Source organism: Ixodes scapularis, unplaced genomic scaffold (genome assembly GCF_016920785.2).
Source record: "Ixodes scapularis isolate PalLabHiFi unplaced genomic scaffold, ASM1692078v2 PGA_scaffold5__190_contigs__length_132052651, whole genome shotgun sequence".
NCBI lineage: Eukaryota > Metazoa > Arthropoda > Arachnida > Ixodida > Ixodidae > Ixodes > Ixodes scapularis.
In genome coordinates, this window is record NW_024609880.1 from 36,369,662 (window position 1) to 36,393,315 (window position 23,654).

General features: G+C 44.7%; 1 protein-coding gene across 1 annotated transcript; it reads right to left on the bottom strand.

Annotated features, from left to right (window-relative positions):
- Nucleotides 1–365: 365 nt before the first annotated feature.
- LOC120837877 lies at nt 366–23,654 on the bottom strand. The gene is made up of 4 exons (XM_042293825.1): nt 23,517–23,654; nt 10,863–10,916; nt 1,354–1,496; nt 366–471 (listed from the first exon to the last, which is right to left on the bottom strand). Exons 1-4 carry the CDS (start codon nt 23,652–23,654, stop codon nt 366–368), a joined length of 441 nt encoding a protein of 146 aa, XP_042149759.1.

Genomic DNA, 23,654 nt, shown 5'->3' on the forward strand with positions numbered 1-23,654 from the left:
TTCGGATCTATGTTAAGGTTACTAAGTTTATGAAGAAGTAGCTGGTGAGAAACCTTGTCACATGCTTCTGAGGAATCCAGGAATATGAAGTCAGTCGTAGAACCCCGGTCTAGAGTAAGGTGAAGATCATGAGTCAATTAGTAGATGGGTATCACAGGAATAAAACTTTTGAAATCCATGTTGAGCTGTGTTTAAAAAAGAGTTGGAGTCAAGAAAGTTAAGATACTTACGGTTGTGATACGTTTTAGTCCTGAGTATTGTACAATGTTTGTAGTCCGAGAAGATCACTCTCGAAGCATAAAATTCTATCAAGAGATAAATGCGTATCAAATTGTAACGCGCTCGCATTGAGAGAGCAATCGGGTTTACATACCAGCAGCACCACCGCGATAGAACCAGGCTATTGCTCTCAACGTTTTATTGTGGAAATGGGCGGTTTCTGCATCAAATCCTTGAACCATAGATCTGTAACTAAAATAGTGTTTTGTTACTCGCGAATCCAGTGAAATGAAAAACCGCAAGCGTATGTCAACATTCTGGTTGTGGCCAATATTTTTAAGCGTGCTGCAGAAAAATAGCGCAAAAAAAACTAGGGTCAAAACGGAGACACAAACGACAAACAAGGCGCTAACTTACAATTCAGATTATAATTCATGCGTTCTTCATTGTTCTCTTCATCTACTTAGCTGAAACTGGTACGTGCATTAGATATGAAACTAGATTCATGCATACAAATCCAGATATATATATATATATATATATATATATATATATATATATATATATATATATATACAAACGCGTCTTTACAACAAAAATCCCCCGGTAAAAATACCGCAAAATATTTCATCTCCTTTCGCGATAATGTTCTAAGCGGCAGAAACATGGCGCTCCTAGAGCTCTTTTATTATTTTCGAGACGACGGTGCCTGGTTTGCGTTTCCGACTGGTGTGTTTACCACGTCTTGAAATGTGGCGCGTTGATATCTGCCTTAGGACGTCATAAAATTGACATTCGATCGGCTCCCTGCCGCGAGCCCGGCGGTGGCATGGCAGTATATAGGCGGACGCGACAGACGCCAGTTCTGATGAGATTGTTATTCAGCCAGACATTCGTTGGAAGCCAAAGCAGCCACGAGTTGGAACGCCGCGGCAGCGCTCGGGTCCGCGCCCGCATTTTCCGCCAGCAGCTGGGAGAGGGCACTAAACAGACCGGTCGAAGACATCGTTCCAGGCAACGTTCTTCTGGTATCTAATCTCGAACCGCTCAAATGATGCTACGCCGTCTCACACTTAGAGGTGCCAAGGAACATCACGTAAATGCACTGAAAGAGTAATTATTGAATATTGTTACACTGGATCACTTGACGACGTCAGAATATCAATCTGTCCCTCAGATGTTATCTCAGTGTTTGGTTTGTATGTCAACATGCACAATCGAAAAGGGTCATCCTTCAGTGAAGACAGCACCAGTACAAGACTTCCATACAACATGCCCTGCAAATGAATGTGCGAAGTGCATGTGAGTAAGCGCGTGCAACTCCGTGCCAGACTTTTTTCTTGCAAGATGAATTAAAGCGTTCTATCAATTGCACAAAAAAAAATTACATTGGATTCGTCATGCTGACGAAAAACGGGAAGCACAAAACGTGTTCCCAACGAGCTGGGGCGCATACTAGGTGTGTGTGATGTCACGTGATATCATGAGATCACATTACTCTAACGTAACAATGTCATGTGATGTCATGAGATGTCACGGCGCCAAATGGCAGTATAAGGTTACGCGACGTTGTGGCGCCAGGTGGCACCATGACGCCACAATCCTGCGCAAACGGGAGATCAAGACGGCTTTCTCGTAGGATTCGGCTGATAGAACATACTTTCTTTCGGGGAATGAAGGTAATTTATTGATAATGCAATTATTTTTGCAGTAAAGGCGAGTAATTTAAGCTGTCATTGGCGCTATATTTCTCAGTTACGAGATTGCAAAAGGGCACGTCACGTTCAGAGCACTGTATTTGTCCTAAAACCTAGCAACTGTTACGTGCGATTTCGATGACGGGCTACGAATTTTCGATTAAACGTGCGGGAACGAATGATTATCGCCCATAATTTATTATTTAACATTTTGGGTCATAAATTTTACAACTGTCACGTCAAACTGGTTCCCTTAGGACTGCCGCTGTCAATAATGATATTTTGAAGAAAATAATTAATTTATTGATTTTGTTTTGTTATATTTTCAGACTAAACATTTAGAATATATACTCTCCTGCACAAGCAGCCGCGCGCAATGGCAGTTGTATGTGCGATTTAGTTTTTTTCATGCGGCTTATATAAGAATAACGTGTAATAATAATAATGCTTTGTTTTTTTCTTAGTGCCCAGAAACACCTGGAGCCTTTTGTCTGGTGCACTCTCAGGTCGTGTTTACAGTAACACAATTTAAAATGTACAAAAACATGGAAAAGGCAAGCATACTGGCTTGCAAAGCAGATGCAACTTCTATACAAACTAAGAGTCAGATAAAATACACTCTTACAAAGCTGCCTTCAAATGAACAGTCAATACTTTTTAGTGTTTCTGTCGTTACCTGCAGTCTTGGTTTTTTTTAATCATGTCTAATTCAAAATTGTCTGTTATTAAGAGCACACTGTATTCAAGGTAATGGAAAAATATTAGCTAATGTCGACTAGCTTCAGAGGGCACAAGAAAGACAATACGAACTAGTAAACTCTCAGATATAACAATGCCACGCACTATTTTATGAAGAAAATAAATGCCTCTGATAGCCCCCCTCGTTGAAAGCCTTCCAAGTTTAAATATTGATTGCAATAAATCGCAACTAAGAAAACAAGTTTCGACTATAATGTGTCGGTAGTAATTAATTCAAAAAAATATTCCTACACAATTTCACTCTTTGGAACTTGGTTTAAACATAGTGAGTCCAAAATATCTGAACGAAATTTAAGCCACAAGCGTTGGCGACTATACAGAACAGACGCACGACAGATAACGAATAAGTGAAAGAACGTTCTAAACGAGGGATCATTCCTAACTTTTTTTATCGCTGAATCACCTATCTTAGAAACGTGAACAGTAAATAAAATTTATGTAGACGCCACAATCTTTCAAATGAGATACACGATCTATCGCAATGCTCTAAATCCTAGAAAGGAACAAGAAAACGTCGCACTTTCTTAAAAAAGAAATAATTTAAATTTTTCCTGGATTTACCGACAAAGCGTTTTTTTTTTACACCAGTCATAAATTGCACCATTTACCAGCTTTAAAAATAAGTGCAAATATAAAAGACTTCCACAGACCAGGAAAAATGCCCTTCACGAGAGATAGGTTAAACATATATGTTGCAAAAGCGGAGCAAATATATCGGAACAGGTCATAACTGACTCCATTCGAAAGACAGCTCTCTTTTCCCAGCCGTGGAATCCTTACACATTGGCGAACTAAAACTGCAACGTCATGGTTGATTTGATGCGTTTGGTAGGATTAGAAGGCAAAAATACACCCACATGAAAAGGTTGTGAGCACACCGACGTTGAACTTCAGACTCTCTATTATTTGCTCGTCGGCTCCTAGTGTTGGCCTCTTTCTGACGTTCGCTATTTATTGGAATGGCTTGCACGTTCCAAAATGGCTGTTCTTCCGCCATTGTGCAGTGGCTCCGACCTTCCAATAATCGGCACGTGACTTTCAAAAGGGGTCCATAATAAAATTGGGTATATTGTCCATCTCCATCGAAAGCGTAGGTTTTCTTTTTTTTTTTTAATAGTTTTGAGAATTTCTACGTCATTCACAGTAAAAACAAAAGGTCTGCTTTTAAAAAAAAAAAAAAAGTTTTACCACCAGTTTTTGAAGAAGGATAGCCAGAGCAGAAGTAATCAGAAAAAAATATATGCTAAGTCAGTTGATAAAAACAGAATGCCAGCTGCTTCCCTCAAGCATGCGTTTTGCGCGGTGTCGCGGATATGGTCTTATGGTTTTCAGCATAGTACCAGAACATCCGAGATTCTTTAGTTAATTTTTTTTTTGTAACTAGTGTGGCAAATTAGTTCGCAGAGCACAGCAGTTGCACTAATGGCTCGCTAAATAAAATATTAAAAAAAAACGTATGAGACGGCGGAATAATTTTTCTCTTTTTAATTTATATTCACTGAAACAAAAATCTCTAGTTTTTTCTACCCTCTAATTTGTCAACCATGATACGCCCTTGAGTGCCTATGGTAAGAGAAATTTGCGCGGGAGACTCCTTTGATATGTGTATTTTAAACATGTGCAATACAATTTAATCAATGATTCACCATCGACCCGCGTAAATTCTAAGCTAAGCGCGACACCTGAGCGGGGTCACGTGCGCCACTATACCGGAAGAGGCCGCGGCGCAGGCCAGTACGCTGTAGCGACCGCATCGCACCTTTCCAGGTGCGATTTTATGGCTACGCGGCACTGTGCAAGCGGAAGGACGTGAATGATATTCTAGGAAATAAAACGAGGTTTCCTGTTTGATTAAAAACTACAGCTGTTGCCAAAAATGTACATATATAAACCACAGTCCGTTACGTGCGCCCACGATGCTCGAGATGAATGAAGTGATATGGAAGGATATGTGGGGTTCAGGAAAGACGTCCGTCGATGCAAATCAACACATTGATCTTTATAACCACAAACAAAAACTGAAAAGAACATAAAATGGGGGCTCCGCTGAGACCGCCCTGCTACACCATCGAACGCTGCCAGGCTCGTGCTGTTCTGTTCGAGCCCGGAACTCGGTCCCGTCGGAGCTGCTCGTGCCGCGCGCTTAAAACGTCATTAGCTCCTGACGTTGCGTGAACCACCGCGCTAAATCTCTCGCTTTGGCACTACAAGGGCTCCCCTCTAGAGGAGTCGCTAGGGCGATGTTGTGCCCAAGAGACGGAGCGATGATGCTGATGCTTGGTGGCTTGTAAGGATGGTGCCGATGGCTGGCATGAAGGCGGCCAATGTAGAGGGTCTAGGCTGGATGCGGACGAGGGTTCAAAGTGAGCAGGCTTCAGGCGGTCGACGCAGATGGTGTCATGCCGCCCGTTCAAATCCAGAACGAAGTACTTGTCGCTCCTTTCGAGGATCTTGAAAGGGCCATCGTAAGGTCGTTGCAGATATTTCCTGACTGCGTCTCGACACGAGAAGACATGTGTGGGCGAGGTTAACTCGTCGCATACGTACGTCGGATGACGGTCGTGATGCCTTGTTGGTGTGGCACGCAGGTTCCGCATAACTTCTCGAAGCTGGGTGGCATAGATGGAAGGATCGGACACGGTAGAAGTAGGAGACGTCATGAACATTTCTCCTGGGAGGCGAAGTGACTGCCCGTAAACTAGGTCTGCGGCAGTGCATCCCAAGTCTGGCTTGAGTGTTGTGCGGAGGTCTAGAAGCACGATGGGGAGAAGTGTGCTGCAGTTGTTCGGGTCATTGTGTGCTCTCAGTGCGGCCTTTAGGGTACAATGAAATCTTTCCAAGAGGCCGTTAGCAGCGGGATGGTACGCTGTCATTCAAATTCGGGAGGACCCGATAAGAGTCATGATCTCGTTGAACAAACGAGATTCGAATCGAATTGTCGATGAAAATAGATAACGGAACTCCAAATCGTGAAATCCAACCACTGACGACTGTCTTCGCTATCGGTTCCACGCGGATGTCTGCGATAGGGAAAGCTTCTGACCAGCGGGTAAATCTATCTATGCAAGTGAGTATGCAGATGGCTCCGTCGGATGGTGGCAAAGGACCGACGATGTCCACGTTGATGTTGTCGAAGCGAGCGGTGGGTGTCTGTATTGTGGCGAAAGGTGCAAAGGTATGTCGATGAACTTCAGACAGCTGACAATGCAGACACGTGCGAGCCCATTCAGGCACATCTTTGTTCATCCCTTGCCAAACGAAGCGTTGGGCGATGAGGTGTTGGGTCGCCCGAATGTCGGGATGAGAAAGGTTGTGCAGTGAGTTGAAAATAAGTCGCCGAAACGTTGGAGGTACCACCTCCAACGTTTCTGGATGATCCCGTGGACATGTCACAAATTATTGTTGTGCCGCAGCATTGCAGTAACACGTCACGCAAATCAAGGTTGCTAGATGGGGATCGTAGCTTCGGGATATCTTGGTCGCCTTGCTCTGCTGCTGTAAGAGCGGCGAAATCCACAGCGGTGGGAATGGCGATGCAGCAAGGTATCCGTGACAACACCTCAAAAGCCGAGTTGTCTGTGTCTTTGACGTGGCGGATGTCACTTGTGAACTCCACAATATATGAAAGGTGCCGACTCTCTCAAAGAGAGAAACGTTTGCTGGTCGTTTGAAGTGCGTAATTATCGGCTTATGGTCGCTGAGGATGTGAAATTGCCGACCCTCTAAATAATGCCGAAAATGTTTGATGGTGATGTATATGCCTAGTAGTTCTCGTCCAAAAGTACTGTACCGGGGCTCGGCTGGCGCCAACTTCTTGGAAAAGGACCCAAGGGGCTGCCAGTTTCCGTTAGCGAACTGTTGCGGTACTCCTCCTACAGCGACGTCCGAGGCATCCGTCATGATAGAGAGAGATGCACCAGCGTGCGGGTGCGCCAACATTGCGGCTTCTGCGAGCGATGACTTGATGGTCAGGAATGCCTCCGCTGTCTCTGGAGACCATCGTAGAGGTGCGGTGTTCCGCTGAGTTCCCTTTAGGAGATCAGTCAGGGGTTGGAGGACAGTAGCGCAATGCTGCAGAAAACGGCGATGGAAATTCACGAGGCCAAGGAACTCGCGAAGCTTCCTGCGTGATATAGGCGTTGGAAAGTTCGTGACTGCGTCGACTTTGGATGGAAGAGGGCGAGCACCCTTGGAGCCGACCTTGTGGCCAAGAAAATCCAGTTGTGAAAAGCCGAACTCGCACTTGGCATTGTTGATGATGAGCCCGTATTCCCCCATGCGCTGGAAAAGGATCTCCAGGCGTTCGAGATGTTGTTCGGAGTTAGCGCTGGACACCAGGATGTCGTCGACATAGGCAAAGCAAAAGGTAAGCCCACAGGTGACGCAGTCAACAAACCGTTGAAATGTCTGGGCCGCGTTACGAATGCCGAAAGGCATCCTCACATATTCGAAAAGTCCAAAAGGTGTTGTGATGGCTGTTTTCGGTATGTCACCTGCTTCCACGGGGATCTGATGGGACGCTTTGACCAGGTCGATTTTTGAAAAGATGGTTGCTCCCTCCAGGGACGTTCAGAAATCCGTGATGTAGGGTAGGGGATAGCGCTCTGGAATGGTGGTGTTGTTCAGGGCGCGGTAGTCTTTGCAGGACCACCAATCACCAGGGGGTTTCTTTTGCACCATATGGAGGGAGGATGCCCCTGGACTGGACGATGGTCTGATGATGCCGAGTTCAAGCATGTGCTCGAACTCGGCTTTCGCTATCTTCAACCATTCGTCCAGGAGGCGTCGTGGACGAGCATGAGTGGGAGGTTCGGACGTCACGATGTGATGTGTCACGTCGTGTTTTACTGGTTGCAGAAATTTGGCGGGACGTGTGAGCGACGGGAACCGTTGGAGAAGGTCTTCAAACTTTGTAGTGATTGGAATGCAACGTTGTGGAAGCGGTGAGATGGATGATATGCCTTGGACAGCTAGGTGAGTCGTGGAATCTGCAAGGCCTGCAAGGCCTGTGCATGTCCACTAGCAGGTTACAGTTGCGGAGACAATCTGCTCCAAGGATCGGGCCCGTCACGTCGGCAACCAGGAAAATCCATCTTAGTGGTCTTCTGAACCCGATGTTGAGGGTGAGAGCTCCTTCACCATACGTCGCGATGCGGACTTGTTTGCGGCCCGCAAGGTGACGTTAGCGCGTTGTGGCTCGATTGACATGGCCGTCACGGGTAGGACGCTTACTGCGGTGCCGGTGTCGACTAAGAACCGAAGACCAGTATTCTCGTCTAGTATAAAAAATAGACGGCTGGTTTCGGAACCGGCACCACTCGCCACCTCTAGTGGTGGGTCTGGGCGTTTTTCGAGGCCGTGCATGGTGAAACGCACTTCTTGGCTTGCGCTCCGAAAGTTCGATGGTACCATCACGTACCTTGGTAGGGTGAGGAAGAACGATGCCGACGTTGTTGAGAAGTCGATCCGTGACGTCGGTGTGTTGGAATGCGGTTGGTGAGGGCAGTGACCTGAGCAGACAGGCGTCCGATCTCAAGATGAAACTCCTCCCAAAGGCCGCTGACGTCGGCTGTGGCAGTCGTCACGCCAGCAGGTGAAGTCATGGACGGTAGTAGTCCGGTCTGTCCTTGGACCTGTGCAATGGTGGGCACAGCGACTTCTAAAACGGAGTCTGCGAGCTTTGTCAGTTCTTCGAGGTCAAGTCCAGACGCACACGTCAGGACCATGCGGACGTTAGTTGACAGCCTCTGAAGGAAAACCTCCCAAAGCAACGCGACGTCGAAGGTAAGTGCCTTCTCACCCAGAAGTTGTTGTAGGAACAGCAGCAGCTGTGAAGGCTTGCGGTCGCCCGATTCCTCTGAAGTGAGGAGCTGTTGGAGTCGGCGCTGTTCCGGCGACGTGGTCCTCCGTATGAGCTCCGCCTTGAGAATGTCGTAAGGATCGCTTGCAGGCGGTGTAAGGACCAGGTCCCTGATTTCTGCTGCGATATCTGCCGGAAGCGCTGCAATATTGTGCTGGAACCTTTTGACTTGTGAAGCAATCCGCGAGGTGGTGAACTGGCTCTCCATCTGGGCAAACCAGATCTGTGGGTCCGCCGTCCCGAATAGAGGCAAACGGAGGTGGAGTGCTGACAGTTGACCCGCCGCGGGCTGCTCAGCAACAGACATGGCGAGTGAGGGTGGCTTGAATACCCTTGGTACAGAAGATCAAGGTCTTCGGAGGTGGAGCGTTCTCAGGGCCACCAATTTGTGGGGTTCAGGAAAGACGTCCGTCGATGCAAATCAACAAATTGATCTTTATAACCACAAAAAAAAAACTCAAAAGAATATAAAATAGGAGCTCCGGTGAGACCGCCGTGCTACACCATCGAACGCTGCCAGGCTCGTGCTGTGCTGTTCGAGCCCGGAACTCGGTCCCGTCGGTGCTGCTCGTGCCGCACGCTTAAAAAGATATGCACGCGAGATGCACGCGCGCGCGGCACGCGCGCATCACGAGATGAAAACGCGAGGCTTTTGCACATCGCAACGCCTGACGTTTTCGTCGTGGAACGCGCGCGCCGGGGAGAAATCCCCGGGATTTCTTCCTCGCGTGAATACTCCTTTAAACGTCATTGGCTCCTGACGTTGCGTGAGCCACCGCTCTAAGTCTTGCGCTTTGGCGCTATACATATACGCTCGTGGGGGGGGACGAAGATTTACTATGAGACCTTAAGCGTTGCCTATGAGAGTTTCTGGAATTTCTGTACTCTTTCTTTCAGATGTACACTTTTCTCCCTCCCCGAGTGATCTCGTTGTTTGAAGCAAATTGGTAATCACTATACAACGACAAAGAGGGAAGGGGGGGACATAAATAACAAAAATACTAAGGCAGAGTGTGAATTCAAAATTTCAACCGAATTATTTGCCACTTTTTAATTGGTCAATTAATCGATTAATCGGTCTCCGTTGATTTCCATGGATAATATTTTTGGGACGTCAAATTTACATTTGTTTGCCTTGGCCGAATATGTGATATGTGGCGCAAATAAGTGCCATTTCGATTATGAATCAATATCAATGTGTAGTTGAGAACAGTTCAGAGACGCTCACACTCACTGATTGTTACTTCAGATGCATGGGGAAAACGGGTTCTTTAATATTTTTCGGCAAGAGTGACCCCCTTTGATTGTTCGCAATAGTATCTGTGGGGCTAAGCGAACAATCGCGCGTCGTTGAAGTAGTAGGGACACGTTTAACCTTCTACACTTGTTTGTAGCTACAAATCTCACCCTACAGTTTGCTCTAGGGTAAAATTTCACCTAAATTTTATCCTTCACATGCCTGTCCACGTCTACGTGGTGAAAGCATTCAATTTTTACTTCTGGTTCGTCAGATTTTTACTGAGTAACTGCTTAAAAAAATTAATCGCGAATAAAGCATCAATTGATTAATCGGTAGGATAATCGATCAATTCATCAGCGCAAAAGATATGCAAGGCTAGGCTGGAGGCAGCTCAGGCAGACTGAACCTCCCGAACGTTGCTGGTTGCGGCCGCTTTTTGATACAACAAGCTGTTTCTAGTATTTTCTTCTCAACATTGATAAAAGGCCTTTGAGAAGGGAACCACGTGTCAAAGTCTACCACTGCTGACGAAGCAAACGTTCGCTGCAGGAGACGCGGTAAGAGACGCAGTCGTCTATGTGAACGTCACGACGCCGGCAGCGACGGCGCGGCCACGAATTTAATCGCCTAAGTAAAGTGCATCGTCAAAGAAGGTGCGACAGGAGTCTCTGTCACCGATGTGGACAGTGCCGCCAACGAAAACGTGACAGCCACTTCAGTCACCAATGTAAGAACGAACCAACGAAAAAGAGTCGCCGTATATCGCGAACACGCCTTCACGTAACCTTTAGTCGCTCACGTTGCGGGCGACGTGGCAGTCATTTATTTCATCCGTATAGTGTACGAACTTGGGATGTCAAACAAACTCGTGGTAAACAATCGGAACGCGAACCGAATCAAAACAAGCGAATCACACCCGGCAGCGCTGATGCTTGGATTCGCGGCGTCATAAATCTTAATGGCAGCGCCCAGCCCCATCATAGTGACCACTGACCAGCACCCTTTCGAGCACTCTCAAGGCAGCGCCGCATGGTTGCCAAGGGCAAGTTCGAAAAAAAGTTTAGTTTCATCAGATGAACTGATTTACCCTTTTAAAATCTTGATATCTTCCAAGCTTTACATCCTTTTCTTTAAGAGGGGTCTGAAATGTGACAAAAGGGTAGAATTTATATAAAACATGTAGTACGTCTTCATAGTAGCATTATAAAACGAATCAGTTAACGTACGGTGGTCACCAAACTTATCAGAATCACGCGAGCACTGTCTTATCTTATGCGAGCGCTATCCTGGCGGCGGCGTAACAACGGCTTCATGACGTAGCGCTCAATGAAATAGTCCGAGGAGGAGAGGCCGCTCGCTAGACAATAAACGCCATAGCAATTTTACCGGCCTATTAATCTATACCCGTCTCCACCTCTTCGCGCGAAGATGGAAAGGTGACTGTTGAAACAGTTTGGGAGAGGATGATTCAATCAGTAACCCCATGATACTTCTGCAGAATGAGGTAAAAAGAAGAGGTGTGCGAATAGTTGTTCGAATCGAATATCGCTGCGTCATTTATAGCCTTCAGAGCTCCAAAAAAGAACCCAAACCTACCGGTTCTTTTTGCAGTGTTGATGCTGAAAATGACATTGCGCTATTCGATTCGAACCACTATTCGCACACCCTTAAAACTAAGAAGCGTAGATTGCTTCGCAGGTAAACTCGCTCTGTGGATCTCTGTTTCAGAAGCGATTTCAGCCTTGAGCGAGTGCTCACCCCCCCCCCCCCCCCCTCCCTTACTCGGACTCTTTCATTGAAAGGTACGTCACGAAGCAGTTCTTCGGCTGTCGCCAGGATAGCGCTCCCATAAAATAAAACGCCGTTCGCGTATTCCGGGTATGTTTGGTAAGCAATATCCATCGGCAGATGAATCGAACTTACCTGGTGTTGTAGCCATACATTTATTTCTAAAGCATTCAATATTGCCATGAACGCGCAACCAATAGTTGATTTCACTTACCATTATATTCATAAAAGAAAAGAAGAAAATATATACATTTTTTTAAGTTGATAGTCCAGCAATTTCAGATGGATCCCGCCCTATTAAAAAGTAAATATTCTATTTGTATCTACCTGTCGCCAACACCGATTATGATATGGGAGCCTGGAACAAAGTGGCAAAGGGTTTTTATTGAAAGGGAATATTTTCAGGATTAAATTCGATGAATGGTGTATTCGCACAACAGATCTTTATATCCAGTTAAAACAGAGGAGGAAATTCCCCGAGAAGGAGGACGCCGTAAAAAAATGCTAGCGAGAATTCGCGGGTCCGAGTCGCATGTACTAGATCTTTTTTTGTAACTTTTTTTACTAACGACAACGGTCTGGGTGTTGTCTGCACACTACAAATTAAGGGCAGCCTCATCCGCCTCCGCCTGTCGTGCCGCAGTATCGCTTTTCGTTGCTTTGTAACACTGCCGACGTTGTTAAAAGAAAAAAAATCGTAAAAAAGTTTAATTACGCGCGAAGATATGTGCCCCCAACGTTGGTCGTATGACACTGTGCCTTTGAGAGTAGTGACAGCGGGAAGAAGGGGTCAGGAAAAGAGGATGTGCACTTCTAGTAACCCTCTATAGAGGGTTACTAGAAGAGCACGGCAACAGTGGCAGCATGGTAGGCTCACAGCAAAGCAAGGTTGTTTTTTTTTCTTTTTTTCCGGGTCATATTTTTCATATTTTTGCAATAAATATATGTGGAAGACAAGTTCTTCGGAAGAACATTCAGTTATAAGTGAATGCCGTAGCTAAATTTTTCTTTGAGATATGAAATTGAGAAGCTCGATGCGTCTACATTGCCGAGATTTCACTATGGTAATTTTCACAGCCGCCAATCTCACACCAAAACAGGCACGTATTTAACGATTTTTTGTTATTTATTGCGTAAGCAATTTACAACGCGCACGCCAAATATTATAAATTAAGATTATATACTTTAATGCAAAACAAAAATTACGAAACACATAAAAAAACACGTTTTAGAGACACTTTCACAAATTATTTACCAACAAAACGCTTTATCCAAAATGCCTCAAATGTAAATGTGCGCCTTGAAATGCAGCTTACGCATATATAAAAAAATATTTGCTTAAACATTATTGTACTTGTGCTAATAATGCAGAGATATAAGTCATTTATGTAAAAGTTCTAAAATTTCACGTCAATATTTAAAAAAACAAATCTCCATCGTTTGTTTCTCTTAAACACTCCTTAATTCCTGGACGTAACTTGAAATAACTTGTGATGCCAAACTTATTCAGTAGCATATGACCTCCAATTCAGAAAAGCGACAACAAACCTCCATTCAAATTCAGCTAGCTTGTCTTCATTATAGGGGCTTTGCCACACGATGTCAGCTCCGAGAAGATAAGCTCTGAGGACCAACAAAATATGTTGAACAGTGCTGCGCTATTGCAGAGCGTAGAATGTCGTCATAACATAAAATCATGAGATCAAAAAAAGAAAGGAAAAACGCAACAAAAATTTCAAGGACAGCTAAGTTTCTTCGACCATATATTTTTACAGCCTACCCACTTTACGTGAAATTGAAGGACCAACGAAGCTGTTATCTTTACGACAAATTTACGACAACTTTATGACAACTTTGCAACAACTATACGACGTCTACACGATTTACATATGGTTGCAATGAATATACAATGTACACGACTTCGTTGTTTAGTTGTCTTTATTTAATTCTAAGTGAATAAAGTGATCATTGCCTTTTGGTCACTAGGGTAAACAGCCATTGGTTGCATTAGAGCGAATGGCGGTTAACGTCACAGCGAATTGTTATATTGATTGAACAAAGACGTATATTGTATCGTGGACACTGTTAGCTATAACACGGCAGCGACTGCCGTCCCGAATCCCGAGCCCCCAGCGACAGATAGCAGGCGCCGTCCGAAACTCTGCGCATACGACGTGTAGCGGACTCGTTCTTCCCGTTTGCGAGCACACCCTCGCTTTGTCGTGTGCTAGGCGCAGAAAAGGCGATGCCAAGGTGCTGCTCGTCTGGTACCCTGGCCGTACCGAACTGGTCTCAAACTCATTTCCAACCGGCAATTTTTATTGGGGCAGATTGCAAAGTCATTAGGGCATTAATCCTGTTTAAGTTTTTTTTTTTTTTTTGCTTTTTTGCGAACAGGCGTGCGGAATGCATCTTTAACGATATGCGTTCGCAAACCAGTATGAGCGCTGCAGGTGTGATACAGAAATAGACTGATATACTCCGTTTCACCTTACGTCCGAGCGCAGCGTACGCTACAAAACGACAGAGCCAATCAAATAACGGCAAAGGTGCAACGTCACAGAGTGCATCACCGGGAGACCCAATAAGGTGCAAAAAGTGCGCTTTTGTCGCTGCTTGGTTGGCCCTATCGTCTCGTAGCGTCCGCTGCGCTGAGACCTAAAGTGAAGCGGAGTATAACTGCAAGGTTGTCCCATAAAAAAAATGTAATCTACTATGATATTGCATTTAGTGGCGATGATTATTCTTAGCCAGCGGAGTCGGGAAATCAACCGTGGGCACCTCTTACGCGGTACTCGGCGAGTGCTGTGGCGTCGTCTGCTCTGTGCCTATATTTCGTTTTACCTTATGTCCGAGCGCGGACGATGTTACGAGCCGAAGGGCCAATCAAACAGCGCAAAAAGCGCAACGTCATGGCGTGCTCTCTACGCTTGATAGGACTGGCCGGCGGAGGAGCACGCACAGAGAGGCGGCGAATACCGGCTATTCCTATAAACGGCAGAGAGCACACCATGACGTTGTGCCGCCTTCGCTGTTTGATTGGCCGTTCGGCTCATAACATCGGCCGCGCTCGGACCTAGGCTGAAACGATGTATAGCAGACGACAAAGCGACGATGTGCTCGCAGGCAGGAAGAGCGAGTCTGCCGCACGGCGCATGCGCGGAGTTTCGGACGGCGCCTGCTATGTTGCGCTGGGGGTACGGGACGGCCGCCGCTGCCGTATTATAGCTAACAGTGTCCACGATAGTACATAAAGGCGATGAGCTCTTTCAATACACGACGTTGTAAGTTATACACCAAAATTTTCGAGTCGCACCTCAAAAACAGTTTTTTTTTTTTCGATTGAGCTTAAGTTTTTTTGTCAGCATTGCGGCAGCGAAAAAAAAGAAAGATCAGCACGTTTTATCCTCAGCCTCGTCACAGCGCACTCTTAGCTGAGATAAGTCGGTGACCGTGGATGAGAACAAGGGGCCAAGACCACACTTTCGAATAATGCCAAGGAATGCTGACTCACGCGGGTTGCCCCCTCTTTTTATTTATCCTTGCAACGACCAATCGGAACGAACGAGTGCCGTTTAAACGGGATTTTTTTTTTAAGTCTATGAACGCATCTTTTTTTAGATCCTATCACATAACAGCTTCGCTATAAAAACAGAATATGACGTCGACGTCGCGAAGATTTTTCCAGATGTGGCCCTACAACACTAGACACGCTTCCGACAACGAGCCTCCGCCGCCAAGCACCAGCAAAGATAATTGCCGTCAAGATCACGGGAACCGATCAACTTCCTAATCTCAGGGTGTTACCAAGCCTTGTTTTATCTTTCTGTTTCCTTGTGTATCCTCCTAAACTGCCCCCCCCCCCCCTCCTTCTCTCTGATTTCCTAAGGAGAGTCGGCGGGGCGTCACTGCTGCCGGCAGTTGCGAACAGTATGAATGGCAGATTGCCTTGGTAACTGAATAAAAGGTTAAAAAGCGCGAACAAACGAGGACAATAAAGAAACACGGACGACAGGACAGGCGCTTCACTCTCAACTGGTTTTTATTAACACCATTGTCACCTATATATACACATTGCCCAAACCACATCGGATTCAATCGCGACAATCATAGCCAACCTTCCAGAAACACCATCTCACTCTGGAGCAAATACAAAGACGGAGCGCTGACGCAATTGTTTTCTTTCTTTTTTATGTAGAACGCCTCTACAATCTCTCTTTCCGTTTTTTCCTTTGCCTTTCTTAAAAACTTTGTGCCAGTCAGGTCAGGTTTGCATCCACATCGCCCACAATGGTCAGCGAGATGGCCCCCCGCGTTGTTGCGCAGACACAAATTATGTTCACGTGCTCTATCATTGAAGCAGCGCCCAGTCTGCCCAATGTAGACTCTGCCACAACTAAAGGGAATCTCGTACACCACATTGGTGACACACGTTTTATTCCCTTTTATTCCTTTTACCTTTTATTCAGTAATGGACCAACTAGCCCAAACCCAAGTTTTAATGCAACATATTTCTTCTGCACTGGGCTCCTTCCTTTTTCATCGTGTACACCAAGATCCCGCCATCACGTGCATCAATCTAATCGCCATTTCAACGTGCCAATCCCGAACCATTTCTTTTTGCCTGAAGAGGAAGCTTGTGCCAAGGGAAGTGCAAGGCCTTTTCGGAGTCGTGGAACCATCCTGGGGGCACACTAGACGGCTGTGCAAGATCCTGAAATCAGAATACTGGAGACAAATACGACTGTATTTGGACTGGCTCCGTATCATCGCACTGGGAGGACAGGAGGACTACCATGCCAAGCGCCGCTTTGAAGACTACAAAAGATTGGCGTCGCAAACAACGGAGTTCATCTGGCAACAGACGCGAATGCAGCTTCCGCCAAGAAAGAAGAGCGATGCCATTTGCGTGGACAGCGTTACCGTCTTGGGGGGAGCGGCGCTTCCAGAGAAGATCAAGGATGTCCTGAACAAAGGACCAAAGTACAGCTTCGAACCGTCAACATCTCGACCAGAACTGCTGGCCATGGTACGAAGAGTAGCGAACAGCGCTGGGGAACAGAACAGGGAGCGTGCTATTGGTGATGGTGTGGACTGCCTGAAAGAATCCGTGAGTCGACGCCCTAAGGCAAAACCACCTTTTAAGAAGGTTGTAGATTTTTTCAAGCTCAACGAACTCTCGCTTGTGCAGGCCGATAAGGAAGGGGGATTTGTTGTAAGGTCGAAGGGCCAATTCCAGGAAAAAGCATTGAGAGCAATAGATAAGAACTTCAAAGAAGTTAAGTTTCGACTAAAGTCTCAAAAATCAGCGGCTGTTGAGTTGCTAAAGGGACTGAACCTAGACATGTTAAGGAAAGCTGTAGACAAAGCAGAAAGTGGAATTTTGGAAATTTTTTTCGCGGGAAAAACACACAAGGCTGAGTGTCCTTTCCGAGCCATTGTGTCAGAAAAGAACACTTGGCAGGTTCAGATCAGTCGGTTCTTACAGCGCCATTTGGACACTCTTGCGCTAAAAGACCCTTTTTTGGTGCAAAGCTCGCTAGAAATAGTCAATGAACTTAAGGAAGGTTTTCAGAATGCTGTCACTGCAATATCTGTGGATGTTGAGGACTTATATTATTCCGTTCCTCACGATGGACTTCTCAAGGCTGTTCGGGATAATATCAACGAGTCTGGAGAAATTAGATTTCAAAGTTCCGCGGGCGTTAGCAGCGATCATTTTTTGGAGCTGCTAGTCTTTTATCTTCAGTCGACTGCCGTCAGTTTTGACGAGAGATATTTTGTACAAAAGTCTGGTGTGTGCATTGGGCCGACAGTTGCCCCTGTTTTGTGTAACATTTTTTTGGCATCACTGGACCGGCAAATTTCAGATAGACTTGCAGATCTCCATGTTTTAAAGACGTATAGATACGTAGATGACTATTTTTTAATTTTAGATACAGACTCGGGTTTGGAGAAAACGGTTGAGAAGATTGTCGGACTGTTTAGGGAGGTGTCAGGCGGACTTAATTTTACCTGGGAATTGCCTGTGAATAACTGCATTCAGTTTTTAGACATTTTGATCCTTTTTTCTGAAGAACATGTCTGTTGGCAGTATTGTCCGCGCACTAAGAAAAGCCTGGTGTTGTTTGAAATTGCTCACTCTAAACTGGTAAAGAGGGGTATAGCCTTGACATGTCTAAGTGCGGCTCTGGAAAAAAGTTGCAACCATCAGACGAAAATCAGTTTTGAACGACAATCAAAAAGGTTAACAGACGCGGGGTACCCCCCTAATCTAATCTCTAGTTGTTGTGAGAGCCTCCTTCAAAAGCTAAAAAGAAGTAAAAAAGGCACCGAGGCACGTAAAGAAAAGAAACGAGTGCAAGTCATTCCGTACATGCATACCCTATCTCATAATCTAAAAAAGGTAGCTGGTAGATACGACATTAACGTGGTTTTTTCTGCACCGTGTAAACTTGCCAGGATATGTCCGATGTTGACAAGGCAGAAAAAGGCACCGTGCTCCAAGAAACACGCGGTGCAATATACTGACGTGTGTCACCAATGTGGTGTACGAGATTCCCTTTAGTTGTGGCAGAGTCTACATTGGGCAGACTGGGCGCTGCTTCAATGATAGAGCACGTGAACATAATTTGTGTCTGCGCAACAACGCGGGGGGCCATCTCGCTGACCATTGTGGGCGATGTGGATGCAAACCTGACCTGACTGGCACAAAGTTTTTAAGAAAGGCAAAGGAAAAAACGGAAAGAGAGATTATAGAGGCATTCTACATAAAAAAGAAAGAAAACAATTGCGTCAGCGCTCCGTCTTTGTATTTGCTCCAGAGTGAGATGGTGTTTCTGGAAGGTTGGCTATGATTGTCGCGATTGAATCCGATGTGGTTTGGGCAATGTGTATATATAGGTGACAATGGTGTTAATAAAAACCAGTTGAGAGTGAAGCGCCTGTCCTGTCGTCCGTGTTTCTTTATTGTCCTCGTTTGTTCGCTCTTTTTAACCTTTTATTCAGTAATGGACCAACTAGCCCAAACCCAAGTTTTAATGCCTTGGTAAATCAAGCATCTCAGTCACAGATAATATAGTAAGGGTGCAGGGGGGCGAGCTGTTGAATGTTAACCATGTTGAATAAACCTGAGACTGGGGCAGAAATGAACATATAAGTCAAAGGAACAGAAAAAGACAGGACGACGTCTAAAACTCAGCTACCAGGTTTATTTAGTCCGCCTCCTTATATAGCCCACAATCATCCACTGTAAACACAAAGGGGCATCCTCTCACCAGTTCAAATTTTTCTGTTCCTTCGACTTATATGTTCGTTTCTTCCTCAAGCGCAGGTTTCTTGAACATAGTTAACTCGGTCACCGTGTAAACGAAGTGAGGGAAGTAGTATCTGGGGGGCCGCTATCTTGGTGCTCAGCGTTGTGAGGTGAAAAACAAATAACATCGGCTTACCATTTCAAACTATCGACGTGTAGCGTAATTCGTACAAGTAACACAAGATAGAGAAGTTGCTAACCATAGGGACGTGTTTTTGCTGTTAGTTTTACTACGCTAACCTAACATTTGGAGCCTGGAGGGAGGCACTGCGGAACTCGCACATTAGCAGTTGGAGAGAACATGTTAAAAGCCCCTGACACGCAAAAAAAAAAATTTTTTTTTCATGCTAGGCGATGAAATGGCATGTCAGGACATTACAAAAAAATTGTTTCACTAAAGAGTTGCGTAGTTTTTTTTTATAAAAATAGAAATAGGAGGCCGAATTCAAAGTTCCCGCCAGTGCACTGTGACGTAACAGTGCACCGCAAGGTGTCGGGGCGGTCAGAAGGGAGGCATCGACCCACGTCACTAAAAGTGCGTTCGCAGGAAGTCACGTGAGTTTCACTCCTTCTGATCTCCGCGACCGTGCCTAAGGCTCTTTTTTTTCTGCTCTTTGTACGAGCGATTGTAGAAAACGAAGTTTCAGTTCCACTAGCTCTTTATCGCTGCACCGTTGATTAGTTTGCCTGCTGTAAAAGTTGAGGACGAAGAGTCAGTAAGGTCAGTGATGAAAGCGTTGCGAGTACAAGCCAGTGTACGAGTGCATGCGATCAGTCCGATGATACAGAGCTATACTGGGCGCAAAAGAAGCTATCAAGTCTTAAAAAAAAAATTTAGAACGCTCGCAGAAATTAGGATTGCTAGCGTACGACACGCCCAATTGCATTGCTGAAGGTTCGGACACCGTTGTCGTCGAATCATTTATACTCTCCAGGCTTAAAATGCCTGCCGTCCGTCGGAAATGCATGCATTGTGATCTCTTCAGTTGCTGAAATACCGGGACAGTCCCTTACACAGTACCTTCTAGGCATTGTAGTTGATTACGTCATTTCACTGACTCCTCTTCTTCTACTTTTGCAGCAACATTAAGCGATGAAAAGCAGATAAAGGAAACCTTGTCCTTGTCTGCTTTGATCGCTCGTGAAGGTGCGGAGAACAACAAAACATATTTAAAAAATATTACGCGCGCTCGCGGTAACCACGAGGAGGGATACAACTCACGTGTCTTCCGCCGATGCCTCCCTTCTGGCCGTCCCGACACCTTGCGGTACACTGATACGTCACAGTGCACTGGCGGGAACTTTGAATTGGGCCTCGTATTTCTATTTTTTATAAAAAAGACTACGCACCTCTGTAGTGAAACAATTTTTTTGTAATGTCCTGACATGCCAATTCAACGCCTAGCATGAAAAAAAATATTTTTTTTGCGTGTCAGAGGCTTTTTAAAGAAGACTTAACTGCCTTTGTTTACGCAGTGCCTCACCTTCCTTGTATGTGCGCTTGAGCTTCAAGGCAACCATTCATTCCTACTGTTTACAATTCCCGGTAGCAGTGGCGTCCGCCGAAATTCATTACGAAATAAAAAGGAAAAGGGAGGGGGGGGGGGTGCCTTTAGAGGCAAAACAATGATAGAGAAAGGTAACAAGAGCTTGGTACAGTATGAATTTTTGAAAAGTTAACGCACGCAAACGATCTGGTTAGGAAACATACTAATCTGAATCCCGGAGAAAAGCTCACCGCAAAACCGGCGGAAGCGGAGAAATGCTCACCGGTCATTGAGCAGATGCTGAAAAAAACTCACCTTTTTATTTTTTTTTATATGGAAGCTGTCGGATCATGCATAACATACATCAGTTTATTATCATTAAAATTCTTAAGTGTTGTAAAAAATAAAATGTATTTTCTTCTAATATTTGTTAGGCTTGAGCGGTACGTTGCTCCCAGATTAATTATTGCGGGCGAGGCGAGTGTTTTCTATGGTTTACTTTCTAGGTAACGAAAGCCTAACTGAAAACTTTATGAACTTAAAAAAAAGGAAGAAGTTCGAAAACTTAATAATGTCTGGCCTAAAGCCTGAAAAGCTAAATTGTAAATTTTTAACATCTGGAAGGGCATGAACAGCAACGCGGTTCCAGAAATTTTCTTTGAAGCTGTTGTTAACCTTTGAAAACAGGAAAGAACGATTAGAAGGCAGGATATTGAGTTTTCTTTCTTCCACGGACTTGCACATTTTCTAGGCATTCATGCTTGTTTTTCCACACGTTGCCTGTGTGTGATGGTGCCCTTCTACGGCGAACCACCCATGACTTTCAGAGCTGCACACTTTCACCGTTGTTACTCGTGGCCTATACTGTATAAGAACTAGCCTTGTGTAAGGTAGCGAATTGGACGAGTTGGTAAACATAATGAAAACAGCTTAAACGACGAAGACGGAGTGAAGACAACAGACACGACATAACGAAGCTGTTCTCGCAACTAGTGTCTTATTAGTGAAAAAAAAAGAACAGAAAGAAAACAGTGTACCCGACTCTAATAACATTAACAAATACCTACACATCCATCAGGCACCCGACAATCTTCGGGGCTGAAACGGTTCACACACTGCTATTCAAATTAGCTTGCAAAAAAACAAACCTCTTTATCTGACAGCTACTGACGGTGCACAGTCAAGCTGTCAATAAATTGTTTTCTTTTTTACGGGTGTCCCATGTTCTCATTTTATACTTGTAGCGGCATTAATAGACAGAACGGGTGATTACTAATTTCTAAAAAATTAGCGAATATGCCCCAAATAAACTCCATAAATATTTTAAATAAATGACTATTATTTTGATTGAAGCGACGAATTTCAATTCCATTAATTTCCACGTGTGGCGCACAACCCGATAAGTTAAAAAAAGTCGATGAGCTTTTTTCCCACAGCCGCGCCAGGGCCGGTGAACTTTTCTCTGCATCTGCCGGTTCTACGGTGAGCGTATCTCCGGCAAGCTTTCTCCGGCGAGCTTTTCTTTGCCGCCCCATAATCTAACACCCTGAGACCAGGAATTCGAAGTTGGTCGGTTCTCCTAGTCTTGACGGAGATAATCTTTGCGGGTGCTTGGCGGCGGATGCTCGTTGTCGGAAGCTTGTCTAGTGTTCTAATGATTTAGCCTGTCAAGCCACGTCTGGTCAAACCTTCGCGACTTCATGTACTGTTCTCTCGATCTTTTCTTGTTTTCCCGTGGTTGTATAAACTCAGCTGTTTCTTGAGATTTTGTGTTTTGTTGTCTATTTTTTTTAATCCTCCTAGTCCCATAGTTCTAAGTTATGAGCTGCGCAGTAAAGCAGCACCATTCTACACACTTTGTATGTTGTAGAAAATATCTCTTTAGGGTCGGAAATATGTGCGGCTGCTTAGCCTGTCTAGTGTGCTGGCTTCACTCAGCGACACAATTTTTTTCTGGTAATACGAGGAAGCTAGGGTGCTATGAGCGTACGTCACCTCTTTATCCTGGAAATGAAAACGGTGTTTGGCGTAACATTTACGCCAGGACGAACGTTTTAATTCTGAGACGAAACCTCAAGCTCATCTCTATTCTGTTTTTAATTTCTCGGTATAGGTCTTAATTTTAGAATCTTTCATGACTCAATATGTGTCTCACATCGCAATTATTGAGTTAACAAAGTTGTTCGCAGATACTTTACTTTGTGGCATCCGTATTTGATTCATGCACTTCAAAATATTTTGGAGCTTTCAGTGTCCCTTCAAACACGGAGTCTTTCGAACCCTTCACAATAAACATAGAATATTGTATTTGTTGGAAATTCAGTGCTGATATTTGAGCGTTCTTACTGCCTTTTCTCGTTTAAATAATTATCGTGTGTAATAATACACTGCGGGCCTTTTAAAAGGTATATGGGTAATTATATGATTAATTGCTTTATTATTATTCACAGCGCAATACTAACAGTAAAAATATAAATTTTGCAATATCTTCACAAAACGTATAATTTAAGAAACACCGTTCATTTAAATGTGCAATCAGTGTGGAAAAATCTTTGATGAATTAAGCATTGTATTAAGCGGACTCAATTTTGTTTGATGCTTTTTTGTTTACCGAGACATGGTGTAAGAATTCTCATAAAATGAATAAGCGATAGAATTAGAACATATTTATTTAAATCGAAACTATAAAGTGGGAGTTGAAGTCTGTGTGCATGTCAAAATATAATCCGACCGTACGGTTATTGGTGATTTCAAAACTATTGGAAGTGACAAGTACTAGATCATAACTCTGCAACATGGAAATAATCTGTATTCTTTGTTTTTCATCGTCCATCGAATGAGAATACTTCTTCCTTCTTGAGTCCCTGGATGTGTATATTAGGTATATTGGTAATAACAGATGCGCTTTTTTATGTAGTGATTTATATATACAAAGCGTTCCGGAAAAGGGAAACCCTGCTTTCCGGTTCGGGTAAGTGAACTATGCATAGCAGAAAGCTCACACCCTGCGAGAATATGACGCTAGCAGTTGGGATAGAAAGTAAAAGTTTCAGAATTGGACGTTACGTGGATCAAAATATAACTAAAAAAATGCTCAATGTATGGACGTTCACCCAAGCCAAAACAATAACTGAAAAACAACACGAAGTACCTTACTGCTATTAAGCAAATGTGTCTGCAATGGTACCATCACCGGGTCAGCTTTGACTGGATATGGGGAGGTGACTTCGAAGACCCCAAGGCAAGTCAGCAGCAGTGACCACGCTTCAAGATGCAGGTGCAGGGGCAT

What these genes read in the sequence shown, in the direction of transcription:
- LOC120837877 (XM_042293825.1), bottom strand. Translation starts at nt 23,654, where the DNA reads ATGCCCCTGCACCTGCATCTTGAAGCGTGGTCACTGCTGCTGACTTGC. An exon ending in GATATCAAGATTTTAAAAGG is followed by an intron (nt 1,497 to 10,862) that starts GTAAATCAGTTC and finishes ATTCATTTGCAG; the next exon opens with GGCATGTTGTATGGAAGTCT. An exon ending in ACGTCGTCAAGTGATCCAGT is followed by an intron (nt 472 to 1,353) that starts GTAACAATATTC and finishes ACACTATTTTAG; the next exon opens with TTACAGATCTATGGTTCAAG.